Source organism: Trichechus manatus, unplaced genomic scaffold (genome assembly GCF_000243295.1).
Source record: "Trichechus manatus latirostris isolate Lorelei unplaced genomic scaffold, TriManLat1.0 scaffold00036, whole genome shotgun sequence".
Lineage (NCBI taxonomy): Eukaryota > Metazoa > Chordata > Mammalia > Sirenia > Trichechidae > Trichechus > Trichechus manatus.
Genome location: NW_004443972.1, coordinates 18,157,008 through 18,173,327, shown reverse-complemented (window position 1 = coordinate 18,173,327; position 16,320 = coordinate 18,157,008). Strand labels below are relative to the sequence as shown.

General features: G+C 35.6%; 1 protein-coding gene across 1 annotated transcript in view; it reads left to right on the top strand.

The window, feature by feature from the left end:
• Nucleotides 1–13,342, top strand: part of KCNH7 (potassium voltage-gated channel subfamily H member 7) — a 532,073-nt gene extending 518,731 nt beyond the window's left edge. The window contains exons 15-16 of the mRNA XM_004375431.2: nt 4,538–4,730; nt 6,269–13,342. Of these exons, the coding sequence (XP_004375488.1) occupies nt 4,538–4,730; nt 6,269–6,535 (460 nt within the window). The 3' untranslated portion in view covers nt 6,536–13,342. The remainder of the gene's footprint in view (nt 1–4,537; nt 4,731–6,268) is intronic.
• Nucleotides 13,343–16,320: the final 2,978 nt, after the last annotated feature.

Below are 16,320 nucleotides of genomic sequence, written 5' to 3'. Positions count from 1 at the left end.
AAAATATATATATATATATATATAAATATATAAAAATACATATAAATGATTATGATATAGCAGCTTTAGCTGTGTGTTATGTGGGAGTTTACTTTGATCCAACAGTATACCACAAAGCAAGGTATCCAAGTGGTCACAGACAGAAAGCTGCACAGACTAAATGAAAATGTTCAAATCACAGGGTTTACTAAATCAATTTAAAACACACAATGAGACAAGGGGACAAAAACAGGGTATTTAAAGCACTTAAAGTAAGGGCAAGTGTGATAGAAGGACCAGACTACCTGAATCCTGGTTTACACAATGTTCAGATATCTAACATCAGCCTTCTCTGCCAGCGGTGTGGTAACAAGGGCCCGAGTTGAAGGTTGCATGAAGGGTCCACAGACAAAACAATCTCCTGTGCCAATGACACACGCTTGCTCTATCACAGAGTTGCCTTGGCCAAGTACGCCTGACCACAGCTCTGGCTCGCCAATTAGCCTGCTGAACAGTCACACACTGTATTTGCCTCTTGTGGGTAGAACACATGTGAAGTCAGAATGAGACTGTAAGGGTGTTACCAATGGATGGCCAAATTTGGAGGTGAAAGTTGTTCACTTTCAGGAATCTTTCATTTATCCTGGCAGCAATGATTGGTACCCATGACAGGGCAACAAAGGAACCATAAAATCTCTGTTTTAATCCTAAAGGAAGGTCTAAATCAGAAAATACGTGTAAAGTCAGAGAATACACTCAGGTGAACACCAGTAATAGAAAAGAAGTTCATTGTTAATCCTAAGGCTGAAAGTATAAACTTGTAAGGGTATATACATCTAGGACCCATTTGGCTTACAGCCGCGCATTAGTAATAATATTATTAATGTTATTTTATTAAAGTAGTATAGTAGTAGTAGTATATGAAACTTTTCCACAGCCAGCATGCAGTTAAATCTCTTTTGACATGTTCCCAGCAAATCTGTATATTATTTCCGAAGATGGTTTGAACTGCTACCACCAATACTTCACTTTTGATTCTTTTCTATTTATCTCTGTTGTTTTCACAAACATTTTATTGCTTAACTCAGTTTAGTTGCTTTTAGATTTAAGATCCCAAATATTACATTTCTACTGTGCTACCATCTCCAACAATTCTTTCATTGCTTTACCCTAGAAGGCAAAAATATGGAAAAAAAGTTTGAAAAGGACAGCACAATTCAGACATCTACTTTCCAGGGTGGGAATCCTAGAACACTTTCCAGAGCCAGGTTTACCCTGTTTAGCTTCAGCATTGCCCAAATGTAGAACTGTGAATTCCTACGCCATTTGTCTTATCCAGATGCACATATTAAGTACATAATACAATAAAAACAGATATAAATGGTCTATCTTGAATTGGCTTTGCTGATGTTTTCTGCTTTAATGGTCAATTAAACTATACGTAGGGTTAAAGGTTTACGTAAAAAAAGTTCTTATATATTTATGTATTATTCCTACGTTTATATCCATATTTAGGTAAATCATTAACACTTGATCTGAAAGCAGTGCTTCTCAAACCTTAATGTGCATACAAATCATGCGGGGATCCTGTTAAAATGCAGACCTAAGTCAGTAGGTCTGAAATTGGCAGAAATTCCACATTTCTAACAAGCTCCCAGCAATGCCAGATGCTGCTAGTCTGAGGACCACACTTTGAGTAGGGAGGCCTAGAAAATGAACATAAAGGCTGTTAGTAATGACTCCTGCCCTAGCAGAACACCCAGAGCAATTCATCTGTATGCCTCTAGATGGCATGAAACACTTGCTTCACCCTGTGTTTGTTATTTATGTGCTTCTTTCATCTTTCTTTCCTAGGCATTCAGCTACTGTTAGCTCCCTGAGATCAGATTCCACACTAATTCATCTTCACGTTCTCCCTTCACCTACCCACATTGTGGGTCTTTGAATGAGTGAATGAAATTACTTATTTTACACAGCTTTATAGCTATGCTGACCTCCCACAGCCCCTTAAAAAAAAAAAAAAACACCAAAAAGAAAAAAACATATTATTATCGAACTGGGCTATTCTCTTCTGCTTTAAAGACCAAATTGGATTTTTTTAAAATTCTCTGTAGTTACTCCTGAGTACAGTAGATTATTCATTCTCAAGAGCTCAAGAGAAGCATCCATTCTCCTCAAACCCAGAGACTGTAGTCATAAAACATGAAAATACAATCTCCTTGCTAAAACTCCCCTTTGTTAAACTACCCAAAATATCACCAGATAACTAACAAAACAAAATTAAGTTTGTTCAGAATCACTGTAGGAAGGGAGAACGCCATCTTGACGGAATCTAAGCCACATATCAGAAGGGAAAGTCTGAAGTAGAATATCTGTTGGGCTTTGGGGTCTGAACCTTCAAGGTGGGAAACTGATTGAGACTGAGCAAAGTTCGTGACATAATAGGTCAGGACTGATAGACACAGCGAGGTGAGGATCGTGAAGCAAGACTTGATTAATAAAGCTTATTGGATTAAGCTAGTTTGTTCAAATGAGCAGACTGTTGTTCCAATGAATTGCTCTTTAGGAATTTCCTGACGAAAACAGTGAAGTAAGTTATTGGCTTAGTCTAATTTTTCCCATGCGGAGTTATTCTGGAACAAACTACTAAGTCATGTTGAAAGAGGTGGTCTATACTTTATCTGAGATAGATGGTCTCAGTTCTCACCTCCCACTGGTCTCTTCACCTGCCCTAAGATGTTATTATGTTAGTAAGCCCGACTCATGGCGGCACATTGCAAATACTGGTCGTGTGGATGCTAAAGCCTCACCTTCCAGGAGATTTTCCCCTCATAGACAATGTTCAGATAGAATCCATGATATAGAGATCTTCTTTCTCAGAGACAAATGCTGGCTGTTTGACACAGGATAAGACTCAAAAAAGTCTAATGTTTGACTCTACTGGGTTCTGAATCCCACTTGTTGATAAAGTTTTTATTCTATCTCCCACTCCCAAATTCTTTTACACTTAATACAAAAACATTGGGTAAGCCACTTACCTGTTAATGATATCAGGATAAATATATACAGAAACATTTATGATGAAGTCTGAATATAAAATTTTCTTTGGGGACTCAGAGGAGAGATAAATTAATTCTGAATGGGTCCAATAATGGAATGTTTCTGGATGTATTTAAAATTTGAGCTAGGCCTTGGCTTGTGAAAGGAAAAATTGATGCACACAATAAAATGACGGTTGGTGGATTAGTTGGTGCCATAAAAACATTAGATGAGCACTTTGGGTAAAAAATAGATCATTAAACCAGTTGATAACTCAATTTTTCCCTTTCCAGTGTGTTGTTTTGACATTTACAAGGCACAATCATGTATAATTTATAGCTATTGGTTCAGGATACACTAAGATATATGGCTATATTTACCAAATACAGAAAACCTATAAGGATAATTTCCTATTGTGATACTCGGAAGAAAGATTTGGAGTGCTGATTACATTTTAAAATCTAAAAAAAAGAAGTTATTTTATCATATCTTTTTCAGGTTTATTCTGTTCTCTTTCAAATCAAAGGCTAAGTTGTCTCCACATTGAATTCCAGTATGTAGCGTGTATATAATTGGGCAAAATCAGTGCTATGGTTTTAACATTTTTGCTAAGATTTACATTTTCTTTGCATTTTTTGTTCAGAAGCAAAACAGCAAGCACTAATAAGTGAAGAGTTAGAAGCATTTCCTGAGGAGGCATATGGTCCAAATTTTCTGTTCTTATGCCCACAAAATTCCCTCCATTTTCAGTGCTGTTAACACATGCAAAGGAGGAGAATCAGACCAATTGTATTTTGCTATTTTCCCTTGATTTTAATTTACAATGAGAATAAAATTAACAGGCCAGTTGTCTACTTGTAAGTTCTGGGGAGAAAATGATCAGACGGGTATTTTGTAAGCCAGATGGGTCGTAGATGCAAGTGAACTTTTAAGTTTGGTTTGTTTCTTAAATACCAAAGGCCCTGAACTGTAGATGGCAAGCGAATCTAGCATTTAGCGGCATTTAAAAATACAATGAATAAGATATACAATACCTGATGAGAGAATCAAGGTAAAATAAAGGTAAATTTTTAAACACGTAAGACATTATCCTGGAATGCTATAGCTCTGAAAGAAATGTGCTATATAAATCTATTTTTTAAAGAATAAATAAAATTTTCCCAAGGACTAAGCAAAGCCTAATAAAAAAGCAAAGACAATTAGTGATTAAAAATAGATTCTCAGTGTGTTTTACATTTTGAAATCAATAAAGGTTAGTAAAAATTCAGTCCATCCCATTCACTTGTTTTTCCGTTAGCTTTTATCAAATGAGCAGGAAGCCACGGTCTTTATCAAAATTATTAGTGAGACGTAGAAAGTAAGCATCGGCCTGGAAAGAATCTTCGTGCTCCCTCTCCTGTCCTCTTGTTTAAAGCAGGGCCATAATTCTGTGTGTTGATAGTATTGAAATTTTCTCAAATGCTTTTGCAATCCTGGACTATTTGAGGACTGTCTTTTCCAATTTCTATCTATCCTACAGACTTGAATCCCAAATGACTACTGATATCCAGACCATCTTACAGCTGCTGCAGAAACAAACCACTGTGGTCCCCCCAGCCTACAGTATGGTAACTGCAGGAGCCGAGTATCAGAGACCTGTCATCCGCCTGATGAGAGCCAGTCATCCTGGAGCATCCATTAAAACGGATAGAAGTTTCAGCCCTTCCTCGCAAGTGAGTATAGATTTTGTTCAACCATTCCAACCAAGGGTTTCTCTCAAAGTGTGGTCCAAGGACCACTTGAATCAGAATCACCTGGATGCTTGTGGAAAATAGATTTTCATCCCCCTCTGGTGGCACAGTGGTTAAGATCTCGGCTGCTAACCAGGTCAGTAGTTAAAATCTACCAGCTTCTCCTTGGAAACCCTACAGGGCAGTTCTAGTCTGTCCTATAGGGTCGCTATGAATCAGGATGGCAATGGGTTTGCCCTGTAATCTTCATTTTAAACAAGCTCCTCACTGATTGTTATCCTCATTTAAAGCTTGAGAACAGTGGACACAGAAGAATGATTTAAAACACTAGCTTTTTTTTTCCAAGAAAAACTCTTTTCAAAAATCAACCTACTTAAGTTTATATACAGTAGAGCTTAGAAAGCTAAGGAATTGTCCTGGATCCAAAAGTGCTTCAGAGAAAAGTCTCTAATTTTTTATAGTGACAAGAGACTGGGTAGGGGCTCAGGAACCAAAGGGAGGAGAAATAGCAGTTGTCTAGAGAAGACCTGAGGTTCAAATGCAATCGAACTAGTAATCGCCTCTCTGTCCCACCCATCACCAGGGTTCTCTAACCTTATTTCACCTGGGTGATGAAAATGGTAAGAGGAGGAATGTCAAGTCCTTTATCATGCCTCTGAAGCCCTTTTAAGGGCCCTATTGAATTATATTAATGTAAGTCTAAATCCCTTGGAATTCTATCTTGGGAATTAGTCTTAGTTCCTTAAACATTATAGTAAAATTGGATCTAAGAACACAAATTTACGGAACAATCTTGTAAAATTGTTTAGATACTTGGAAATTTAGTTCAAACAGTCCAGGAATTAAACTGCGTTAATAGAAGGAAGTAATGTACAAGTAGGAAGATAACGCAATCTTTCTAAAGCATGAAAATAGAAAATAATTTACCTCTAACTAGTTTTATGGCTGAGAAGCATGCAAAACCATATACTTCATTCTGTATTTTTGGTGGATTTAGATAATTTATTTGGGTTGGGTGATTTTACTTCTTTTCTTTTTTCTTTTCTCCCCTTAGCTCCCTAGTTACCAAGTAAGAGTCCTGGGTGGTGTAAACAGTTAACATACTCAGCCGCTACCTGAAAAGTTGGTGGTTTGAGTCCACCCAGAGGTGCCTTCTGGCAATCTACTTCCTACAAATCAGTCATTGAAAACATGGAGCACAATTCTATACATATGGGGTTGCCATAAAGATTTAAAATGTTATCTAGAAAACTCAATGTGAAATCATGTAAAACAACAACAAAGAATCTAATCTGACTTCAGGGTAAAAATGAAGTTCTTGGAAGGTGGTTGTTTAGCATTATCTAAGTTGATACCCTACCTCCAGTTTCTTGACCCATCTTTGGGAGAGCAATATTGGTTAATGCCACTAATCAAATATAGATCAATGGTGAAAGAAAGCTCATTTAGATTTCATGAGGGTGATTTTAGATGACTGCCAAAGTGAATTATACATATGTGTTTTCCTTTCTTTCTATCAGTGTCCTGAATTTCTAGACCTTGAAAAATCTAAACTTAAATCCAAAGAATCCCTCTCAAGTGGGGTGCATCTGAACACAGCTTCGGAAGACAACTTGACTTCACTTTTAAAACAAGACAGTGATCTCTCTTTAGAGCTTCATCCGAGGCAGAGAAAAACTTACCTTCATCCAATTAGGCATCCTTCTTTGCCTGAATCATCCCTAAGCACTATAGGAATCTTGGGTCTTCATAGGCATGTTTCTGATCCTGGTCTTCCAGGGAAATAATCATTTTGTACTATTTACTCCACATACAATGTAAGTGCTTTTAATGGCTGTTTTCCTTTTTGTATTTAAATCCTCTCTACTTGACTCAGGGGCTCACAAGTTACCATTATATGCAAAAGTACTGTATATTTTCCTAAATTGAAGCTTGTAAGGTAAAATTGAGCAGTTAGAATGTAAATATACAAAAGAACTTTTTGTCCCAAATGTTAAAACTGCCAGCATCTCAAGGCACCTTATTTTTTATTTTTATTTTTTAAACCATGTGCATGTTAGGAAACTCCAATTTCTCTTGCATGGAGACTCCATATTACTGCTTTTACTAAACAAGTACTTTGTTATGAAAATGCCTTCCAAGCAAATAAGAAACTAAGGTATAAAACCACTCATGGGTGCAATTCAGATGATCCTCAACTCACGCAAGATCCTCAACTCTCAAATCACTTTTGAAAACAAATACCCTTCTCTATCAAGATGTATATAGTTATTTACGTTCATTCCACCACACAGAAAAAAAAAAAAGCAAAGTTTGAGTTATAAATCTCTGACAGCATAGGATTTATCTCCAAATACATGAATATAGGCCAGCATTAATGAGGACAAAAGGCCCTTCTATTTAAAATTCTGTCACTAACTGTATTCATAAACAACCTAAAATATTTTCCACTGGCATATTTCCTTGAATGCTTAGAAACAAGTTTTTCTCATTTTGCTTTTGGGGGTAGGGGGAGAGAAAGGAGGGCTCTTCTCAAAAACTGCTAAAATGTGGCTGACACAAACTGATACCCACGGCATTCTTCTGATTCATGTTTTAGGGCAATACTGAATTTTATTCAAATAGTGGAAGCACATTTTTTCCCCAAAAAATGTACAGTTTTAGTGGAATTGAATGGTAAAGCTAGCTTCCATTGAGTATATGTTGGTCTATGGTTTTCTAATCCCAGCTATGGAAAAACAGTGTGTATTGACCTGCCTGGGAAGGAAATGCACTCACCAGCAGTAAGATTTCAGAGTGTTTTTGGGTTAGTCAAACACTTGCTAATCAACGATTAAGTCACCATCTATTATACGTGGGTTGAACTAAATGTATATTGACTCCAGAATATCATAACATACAGTGGAATATATTTTAATATGTATCTTTAACTATTAGAGTTTGGCATATGCCTCTCTCACACAAAAGCAGGATACAGGAAAAAATACAAGTTAAAGATTCTAATTAGCCAAATCCCAGTTAAGCAATTTTATTTTTCAGCTAGCTTAAGCACAATTTCAAAATTATATAGACTGGTCCATTATATCTTTTCCTTCTAAACAACAATTTTAAAATCGGTTGAAAGTTCCTTAGTCTTTGCTACTTCTTAAATTCACATATTTTTAAAGAAACATTATATCTGTGCAAATTATTAAATGGGTTAATCTCTATCCCTCCAAGATAGAAATACAATCTTACTGACTTTTAACTTTGACACTAATTTATTAGCTAGCTTCAAATACATGCAACGTATTTAAATTTACAAAACGATTACACTATTTAAATTACAATCAAAGTGATTTTAAATTTCTCCCTGTATTTTTAAATGGTCACATAGATTGATAATCTGTGTGGGAGGCAATCTGCAGGCATGAGTATGTTCTTATCCCTGCTTAATATTTGAAAAACCAAAGCATAAGTGATAAAGTACATACAACAAAATGACTAGTTAAGTCAGTGAAAGTATAATAATAAATAACCAGCCACACAAACCAGTTGGTGTTATACAAACTTAAGGATTGCTTTTATTTCCTCATTTAACAAACATTCAGTGGGTGCCTAGCACTGTGTTAGACGCTAGATCTAGCAGGGGAGAGGGAGTTACATAAATGGCTAACTTTGATTCAGAGAGCTATTTAGGGATTTTATTCCCATATTTGGACACATTTTTGCAGCTGCAACAAATTTCATAAGGATTCAGGCAGATTCAGATTGAATTCACCAGAGACCGTTCATTTATAGAGAGAAGAGGATTTGGCAGGTGAGGAATTTAGATCTGATTGTTTGATTAGTGAATGCTTCAGCTGCAACATTTGGTATGACATGCATAAAATTCGGCCTTCCACATAAAGCCTCTATTTATACTTCTTTATAAAAAGTGAGCATGAAGGAATGGAGGATGAGAAATGGTGTGCAAGCATCCAGCTTGTTTAAATTCTAGCATGAGACAAACCTTTTTTCTTCTTAATTCCTTGACAAAATAATTGCTTGATATTAAAAACTTAAGTCTCATAGAGTTGGGCAGGATTAGAAAGGTGCCCTCCTACTGGGTATTAGCTTAAAAAGAGTCTGAGCAATATAATGATGTTGTGTGCCATCAAGTCGATTCTGGCTCATAGTGACTCTGTATAACAGAGGAGAACCGCCCCATAAAGTTTCCCAGGCTGTAATCTTTATGGGAGTAGATAGCCATTTCTTTACTCTCATGGAGCGGCTGATGGGTTTAAACCACTGACTTTTCAGTTAGCAGCTTAATGCTTAACCATTATGCACCAGGGCTCCTTAAAAATGTGGTTTAAAAAAAAAAAAACCATTGTCCGTGGAGTCGAGTCGGGCATAAACATCAGAAGACTCAATGGTTAAATTGGCTTCTAGATGGCAAAGCAATTATCTTAATGTACAAAATGCATCCCTTTGCCCCAACCAGAGATCTAATATTTACAGGCAGACAGTCACCTTCCCCACTAGGGTGTGGCAAAAACAGCCTGGCACCTCCATCTTGGGATCCCGCTGAGGACCAGCTCTAATTGCTGCAGCCAATCATAATAGCAGTACAACAACTGCTTTCCTTCTAGGTCATTAGAAGCATTAATGCCTTTTGCTTTCCTCCTAAAAATAAAGTGTTACCTGGCTCCCTGGCCTAAACTAAATACCATCTAAAAATCTGAATTTTCTTTGGATTATATGTTTTCCTGCTGTCATTAATTGCTAGGTGGAGGGCTGAAACTTACACATCTCATTTTATCGCACAAGGGAGTCTTAGACCTTAATTAGCTGATGAGACAACTAGGAAGAAAAAATGTTGAATGAATGTTCTTGCAGGGTTTGTAAGTTAACAATCGCTCATTCACCAAACATGGGAAGGCAGGGGCAGATTTGGGATGGCATAATTTCTTAAACTTGTTATAATGAGTTGGTCATCAGAGTTGAACTTTCCAACTCTTCTAGTCAGGAGACATGGAAACTAAGTCAGGGCATAGCAGCATTTGGGCTGAGGTTTAATACATGTGTATAAACAAGGATTGTTACAAGGTATTTTGGGGGGTTGAGCTTTGGCAATGGTTCCAAAATACCTAACACTTATCCAAAAGTCATTTTAAAAACCTATGCTATATTATCTAAGGTTAAAATGTGTCACCTCATCAGCATATCTAAAGTATTATTATTAATTAACAACAGTATCTTTCCTCTAGATGCCTTTAATGGTTTCTTTAAAAAGGAATTCAGTTGGATGTACAGTTATTAAAAATGAATTGCAGCATTATTATGATTTAATATAGCAGTCTAGCCCTGGTTAAAACCCACAGTAGATTAATATGTTCAAGCAGATTTCTTATTACAATTTATAATCTTTATAAATTACAAAGAAATTCAAATGTTACTAGGTTTCTAATCATATTTTTGCAGTAAAACAAATGTGTCTATCATGTGAATACAAAGAGACACTTACTCATGCCTTGGAAGACAGCATGATGTGGAACAGGGTTCCTCAAAGTGTGGTCTCTGAACTAGTAGCATCAGTATCACCTGGGAACTTGTTAGAAATGCACATTCTTGGGCCTACCCTAGACCTACTAAATCAGAAACTCCGGGGGTGGGGCTCAGCAACTGTCTTTAAACAAGCACTGTCCACACGATTCTGATGCACACCAAAAATTTGTGAACCATCAATGCAGAAGAGCGAGCATAGGCTCTGCCATCAGACTGACTTGGGTCCAGACCTGAGTTCTTTCATTAATATCTGCGTGATCCTGAGCAAGTTAATTAAACTCCCTGAGTCTTTTTCCTGGATTTGTAAAAATGAAAACGGTGCCTGCCTCACAGAAGCCTGAGGAGAAAATGAGATAACATAAAGTGCCTGGCACGTAGTAGGTGCTCAAAAAATACTAGATTCTGTTTCTCATCCAGGAACGTGACACACAAAAACAATGAAGAAAACAAATAATTTTTCACAGTTTAGCTTTTGCGCAATATGCTGTATCTCCAATGAAACAGCTGTTACTAAAACTAAAGATTTTGATTCAGAAAAATCTAGTGTAGCTATTGTTTTGTCTCTCTTAATTGTATTTTGCACTATTAGGTTTATAGCTTTAAATAATACTATATATAATAATAGTGGGAATAATGAATCTCATTGTTACAAACATATCTGCTCTGAATCGATGTTAAACACATGCAAGCTGATCTGTCAAATTCAGTACTTTGAGAATGTATTCTGTAAAGGCTGGCTTGCAGTGGAAGCCCCTCTTTAGATTCATGATGTAGTCGCCAAGTGGGTATTTGAAAATACATTTCCAAAATATGATTTTTACAGTAAATACTTCTATTATTTACAGAAAATAGAATTTTCCAGTTTTAATAGCTCTTTGCAGGTGCCTGAGCCCACTCCTCTACATTACACAGATCTTACTTAGACTGCCTTAGTGTGGTATAGCTATAGGGACTCAGTGTGATGAACCTGAATTCAAGTCTCATCTTCTCCACTTACTCCCGAGATTTAAAACCTTAGTGCACCCCAGTATGCTAAACTATAAAAATGGAGGTAATATCTTACATACCTTGAAGGGGTATGTTGAGGATCCTCTGAAGTATATGTGAAGCGCTTTGTAAACCATAAAGCTTCATAAGATTGTAAAATCATCCTGTGACTTGTGCATCATCACAAAGATAGTGGTGTTATGGTGGTATTGCTGCACTATTTGGGCCTTCTGAAAAACATGCTCTTTACCCAACATTGACCCCATTTAAACTCTGTTACAAAAATCTACAAAGTGATTCTCACACACTTCTCAAAGATCCAGTTGCCAGAAGAACACCAGGAGCAGCCGGAGAATGCCAGTGTTAGCGAAGCTTTCTCTGCTATGACACCCTGATATTTGTCAAATATTGCCTTAGTTCAACAGCATAAAATTATACATTTGCATTGCAATTGTTTTCTAGGTGCGCAATAACGTACCCTCTCATCCTTTCCTCAAGTGTTCTCATTCAAAGCTATTATTAATGAAGTGGTGTTAGTCCTCTAAAAACTAAAAGGATCTTGTTTTTAAATGCTTTATAAAGTCTTAGTCATTGTTATTGATCAGTACCCAAGCCTAGAATAATTTTATCACGTGCCCTTGTAGAGCATACATACTTTGCTTTAAGAAAATCCAATGTGGAAAAGAAAATTCACAGAAATATATGAATTATTAATAACTGACAACATGAAAAGAAATCACAGGGCTTATTTACATAAACTATTAAGTGGAGGCTGAGAGACCTGATTAACACAAAATTATTTAAAACTAACGAGTTATTACTATGAACAGAAGAATAAAACATTATAAGAATGTAATGTTAAGAACACAGAACCATACAATCAACTGACCAATTTCATTGTTATACTAATCATAATCAAATTCTTAAATGAGAATACCAAGAATTGTTAAAGAACTCCCAATCATTTGTTTCATTATGAAAAGTGGCAATATTTACATGGTTATTCATGAAAAGCTAATATCAAAAATTAGATGAATCCCTAAATTGTAGTCACGACATCTGTGACTTCTATTAGTTTATATTTGGAGAGATGTGACATAATTTCGTATAGCAGATTTTAAAGCATTTTACCTTTAACCTATATTCTTTGTACTTCCTCTGTGTGAATATACTTACTTTCATGTAAAAAAGTCATCGGGGCTATCATTTCAGTTTGCTTTTTAACTCCGTATTATTTTAATGTTGCTGTTTTAAATGAAAACAATCACAATTGTTAGCATTTAAACTCTTTTTTTTTTTAATTTGGAGCCCTGGTGGTGCAGTGGTTAAGCGCTTGGCTGCTAACCAAAAGGTTGGCAGTTTGAATCCACCAGCTGCTGTTTGGAAACCCTGTAGGGCAGTTCTACTCTGTCCTATAGGGTCACTATGTGTCAGAATCAACAAGATGGCAGAACAAAAAAATTTTTTAACTACTTCAGTGATTGAGTATATAAGAAAATTCTAAACCATTTCCATCAACCTTCTCTTTATTTAGGATTAAAATTCAAGGATCTGTAATCTTATAATCAACTTATCCACAGAGCCTCATCAAAATGTTCCTATAATTACAATAGCATTAAAATAATATGGCACCCCTCTTCCAAACATTAAAGAAATAAAAGTATTGGGGAATCCCTAGGTTTTTGTTTGTTTTTGTTTTTATCTCCTAGGCACCGACTGATCTTAATACAAGGCACAATACTCTTTTTTAGCTGAAATTGGCATTTTATAATTTTGATGGAAAGATCTATTGTATCAGAATGACTACCAGTTAAATAATAATATATTTCAAAAAACAATGTGTGTCCATCACTTGAAAATGCTAGTCATCTGATATAAATAAGAAACTCACGTTGGTTAAGTAGTATCTTGGAATGCTTTAATGAAAAAATCTACCAAAACACATACTACTTCCTAGTTGTCTTAGTCATCTAGTGCTGCCATAACAGAAATACCACAGGTGGATGGTATTAACGAAGAGAAGTTTATTTCCTCACAGTCAAAAGTAGGCTAAAAGTCCAAATTCAGGGCGTCCGCTCCAGGGGAAGGCTTTCTCTGTTGGCCTTCTCATCAGTGTTCCCCTGGACTAGGAGCTTCTCAGCGCAGGGACCCCTGTTCAAAGGACACGCTCTGCCCCTGGCACTGTTTTCTTGATGGTATGAGGTCCCCCTGTCTCACTGCTCACTTCTGTCTTTTGTATCTCAAGAGATTGCCTCAGGACACAATCCAGTCTTGTAGATCAGGTCCTGCCTTACTAACACAACTGCCACCCATCCTCCCTCATTAACATCATAGAGGCAGGTGTACAACATACAGGAAAATCACACAGTACCAGGAATCATGGCCTAGCCAAATTGATACACACATTTTTGGGGGGACATAATTCAAACCATGACACTAGTCTTTATTCACATAATGTAGCATGAAATCATGATGCTTTTGAAACTCTGTGCAGAAATATTTATTTTTTAGCAATTATTTTCTTCAAAGATGGGTATGTGGTCATTGACAGTGTAATCTACTTGCACAACTAGTTTTGCAATAATGTTCTACAAATAACTGTAAATAAAAAAATGTAAATTTCATGTAAAAATGGTTGCAATTTTTGGTAGCTAAAAGAAGTGTACAAGTTGTATTGAAAATATAGAATATATACATAATTAAGAATGAAGTATATAATTTCTGATCTATTTATACATGAAAATTCAACAATTTATAAAAGAAATTATTTTGGGAACAAAGAAAGTAAATCTCATTAGCTAGTTAGGATACTTTTATTAGAGAAGCCAACTATTTCCAACATTTTACTAGGTACAGTACTAAATATAGGCATGGTGGTGCTGATGTATTTAATGAAATCACATAATTGTAACAGTGCTTCGGTTTTATTGAGTTCCATCAGGACACTAGCAAGCCAGACTGAGTGGTAAAAAGCACTGAATTGAAAATTAAGGAAGCATAAAATCATTTCACTCTTTATTGTTGCCTGTCAAGAACACAATAGCAATTTACTAAAACATTTCCTGTTCGGTTACTTTGAATTTCTGATGGCTAAACAGGCTTTAACCTACATATGAAACAACTTTCTTATATATTTGATTCATTTTTTCCTTTTACCAAGAATGAAAATGTCTAGATAATATTAAATGATTTTCATTTGCCCAAGTTTCATACATTTTTCATTCATTCCCTAGAACTGTTCATCTTTAAAAAAAATCAAATTATCTTGAAAGAAAAGTTTTTAATAAAACTTAGTGGTCGTAATGTGGCATGTTCTAAAATAAAGACAGTTCAGTCAGCTTAGGGTTTTTGATTCCCTATCCTTCATTTTTAATGAAAAAAATATACTAAAACACCAAGAGAATATTTTCCTATATGATAAATGAAAAACCAAACCAAACACAAGATTAGAAGAAAGAATTGTATCATTGTCTAAAGCAAGGCTGATTACAAAATGAGAACCTAAGTATGAAAAGGCTAAAAATTGAAATAACTTTTAAGTCTCTTGCTATAGGATAAATTGGGGCGGAGGGGGTTCGGTAGCTATGGGAAATTAAATATGCATCCAAGAGTTCAATTTAGCCAAAGATCATTTTAAACTGGCTTATAATTTTCAAAAAGGAGCACTGGTGGTTAAAATCACTTGGCTGCTAACGAAAAGATCGGCTGTTGACACCCAACATCTGCTCCATGGGAGAAAGATGAGGCAGTCAACTTCCATAAAGGTTTTCAGCCTTGGAAGATCCACAGGGCAGTTCTGCTCTGTCCAGAGGGTCACTGAGTCGGAATCCACTCGATGCCAGTGAGTTTTAATTTTTAAAAGAAAATGGATCTTTAATTAGTATGTTTCTGGAACATGCATACTTGCACTGTTCGTATTATCCTTTGAACTTTCAGTAATCATAACAAGAAAAATGTGATCAATAATATAATCAACTGACATGTAAATGACTGAATGCATGTATATTTAAAGCACATATTTAAGCCTAAGGGAAAAGCCTGCCCCTCCTCCAGAAAAATATATCAGAAGAGGGAACTGATCATTCCTCGCATATGTTGTCTCTGAATATAGCCATTAAATGATGGCCTCAGCCAATTCTTCTAACTCCCTATAAGCTTTCCAAATTGCCACCATCTTTGATGTTACAGAAAACGTAAGTAGCACATAGGCAAGGACCCTACTCATTCTCTAACTGGACACCATACCATAGTAACCTAGAAGTGTTGCCAATGTGTACTTAACATGTAACATATATACATACATATAGAAGCACACCCGAGTTTTAAATGCTCGCAAAATAATATACAAAGCTGCACATTACCAAGCTACCTGGATAAATGTTCAGTAATATAAGGCTCTTTACTTCTTATGCCACCAAAATATTTTTAAAAACAAGTAGGAAAAAAATGGAAGAACAAGATTAAAAGCACAGATTTCCCAGCATTCAAATAACAAACTGATACAAAGTACAACAGAAATTTTTCAAACTTTTTTTCCCAATGTTTTGCTGGAAGCAGTTTTGTGCTCAATGTTCTAAATCACAGAAAAATTTTAATTTAACATATAGACATATGTGATGGTATGATCTTATTCTAGACTAAAAATCATCTGAACAGTATTTAATATTCTGTCTGTACTCATCACTCTAACAGAGAAGTTCTAAATATTTTTTTCTTTGTATCATCTAATATTATTTAGGAACTCAAGACATACTCTTAGGTGATATTTTAGCATTGTACATTTATTTGAAAGTGCTTATTAATTCACTAGTTAAGTGACTGAATTCAGACAATAAAGTTTTTGATCTTTTAATACAAATTTTAAATTAATAAAACACCCATGGTTACATTTTAACAGAAAAGAAAAATATGCTAACCTGAAAGAAGTCTTAGATTTTACTCACTAAATTTATCAGATTTTGACAAATTTTTTCCTGTTTATCAGAAAACTGCTATAAAGAAATAAAAACATATCATTTATAAGTTTGTTAAAGATAAAAAGACAAAGAAAAGCACA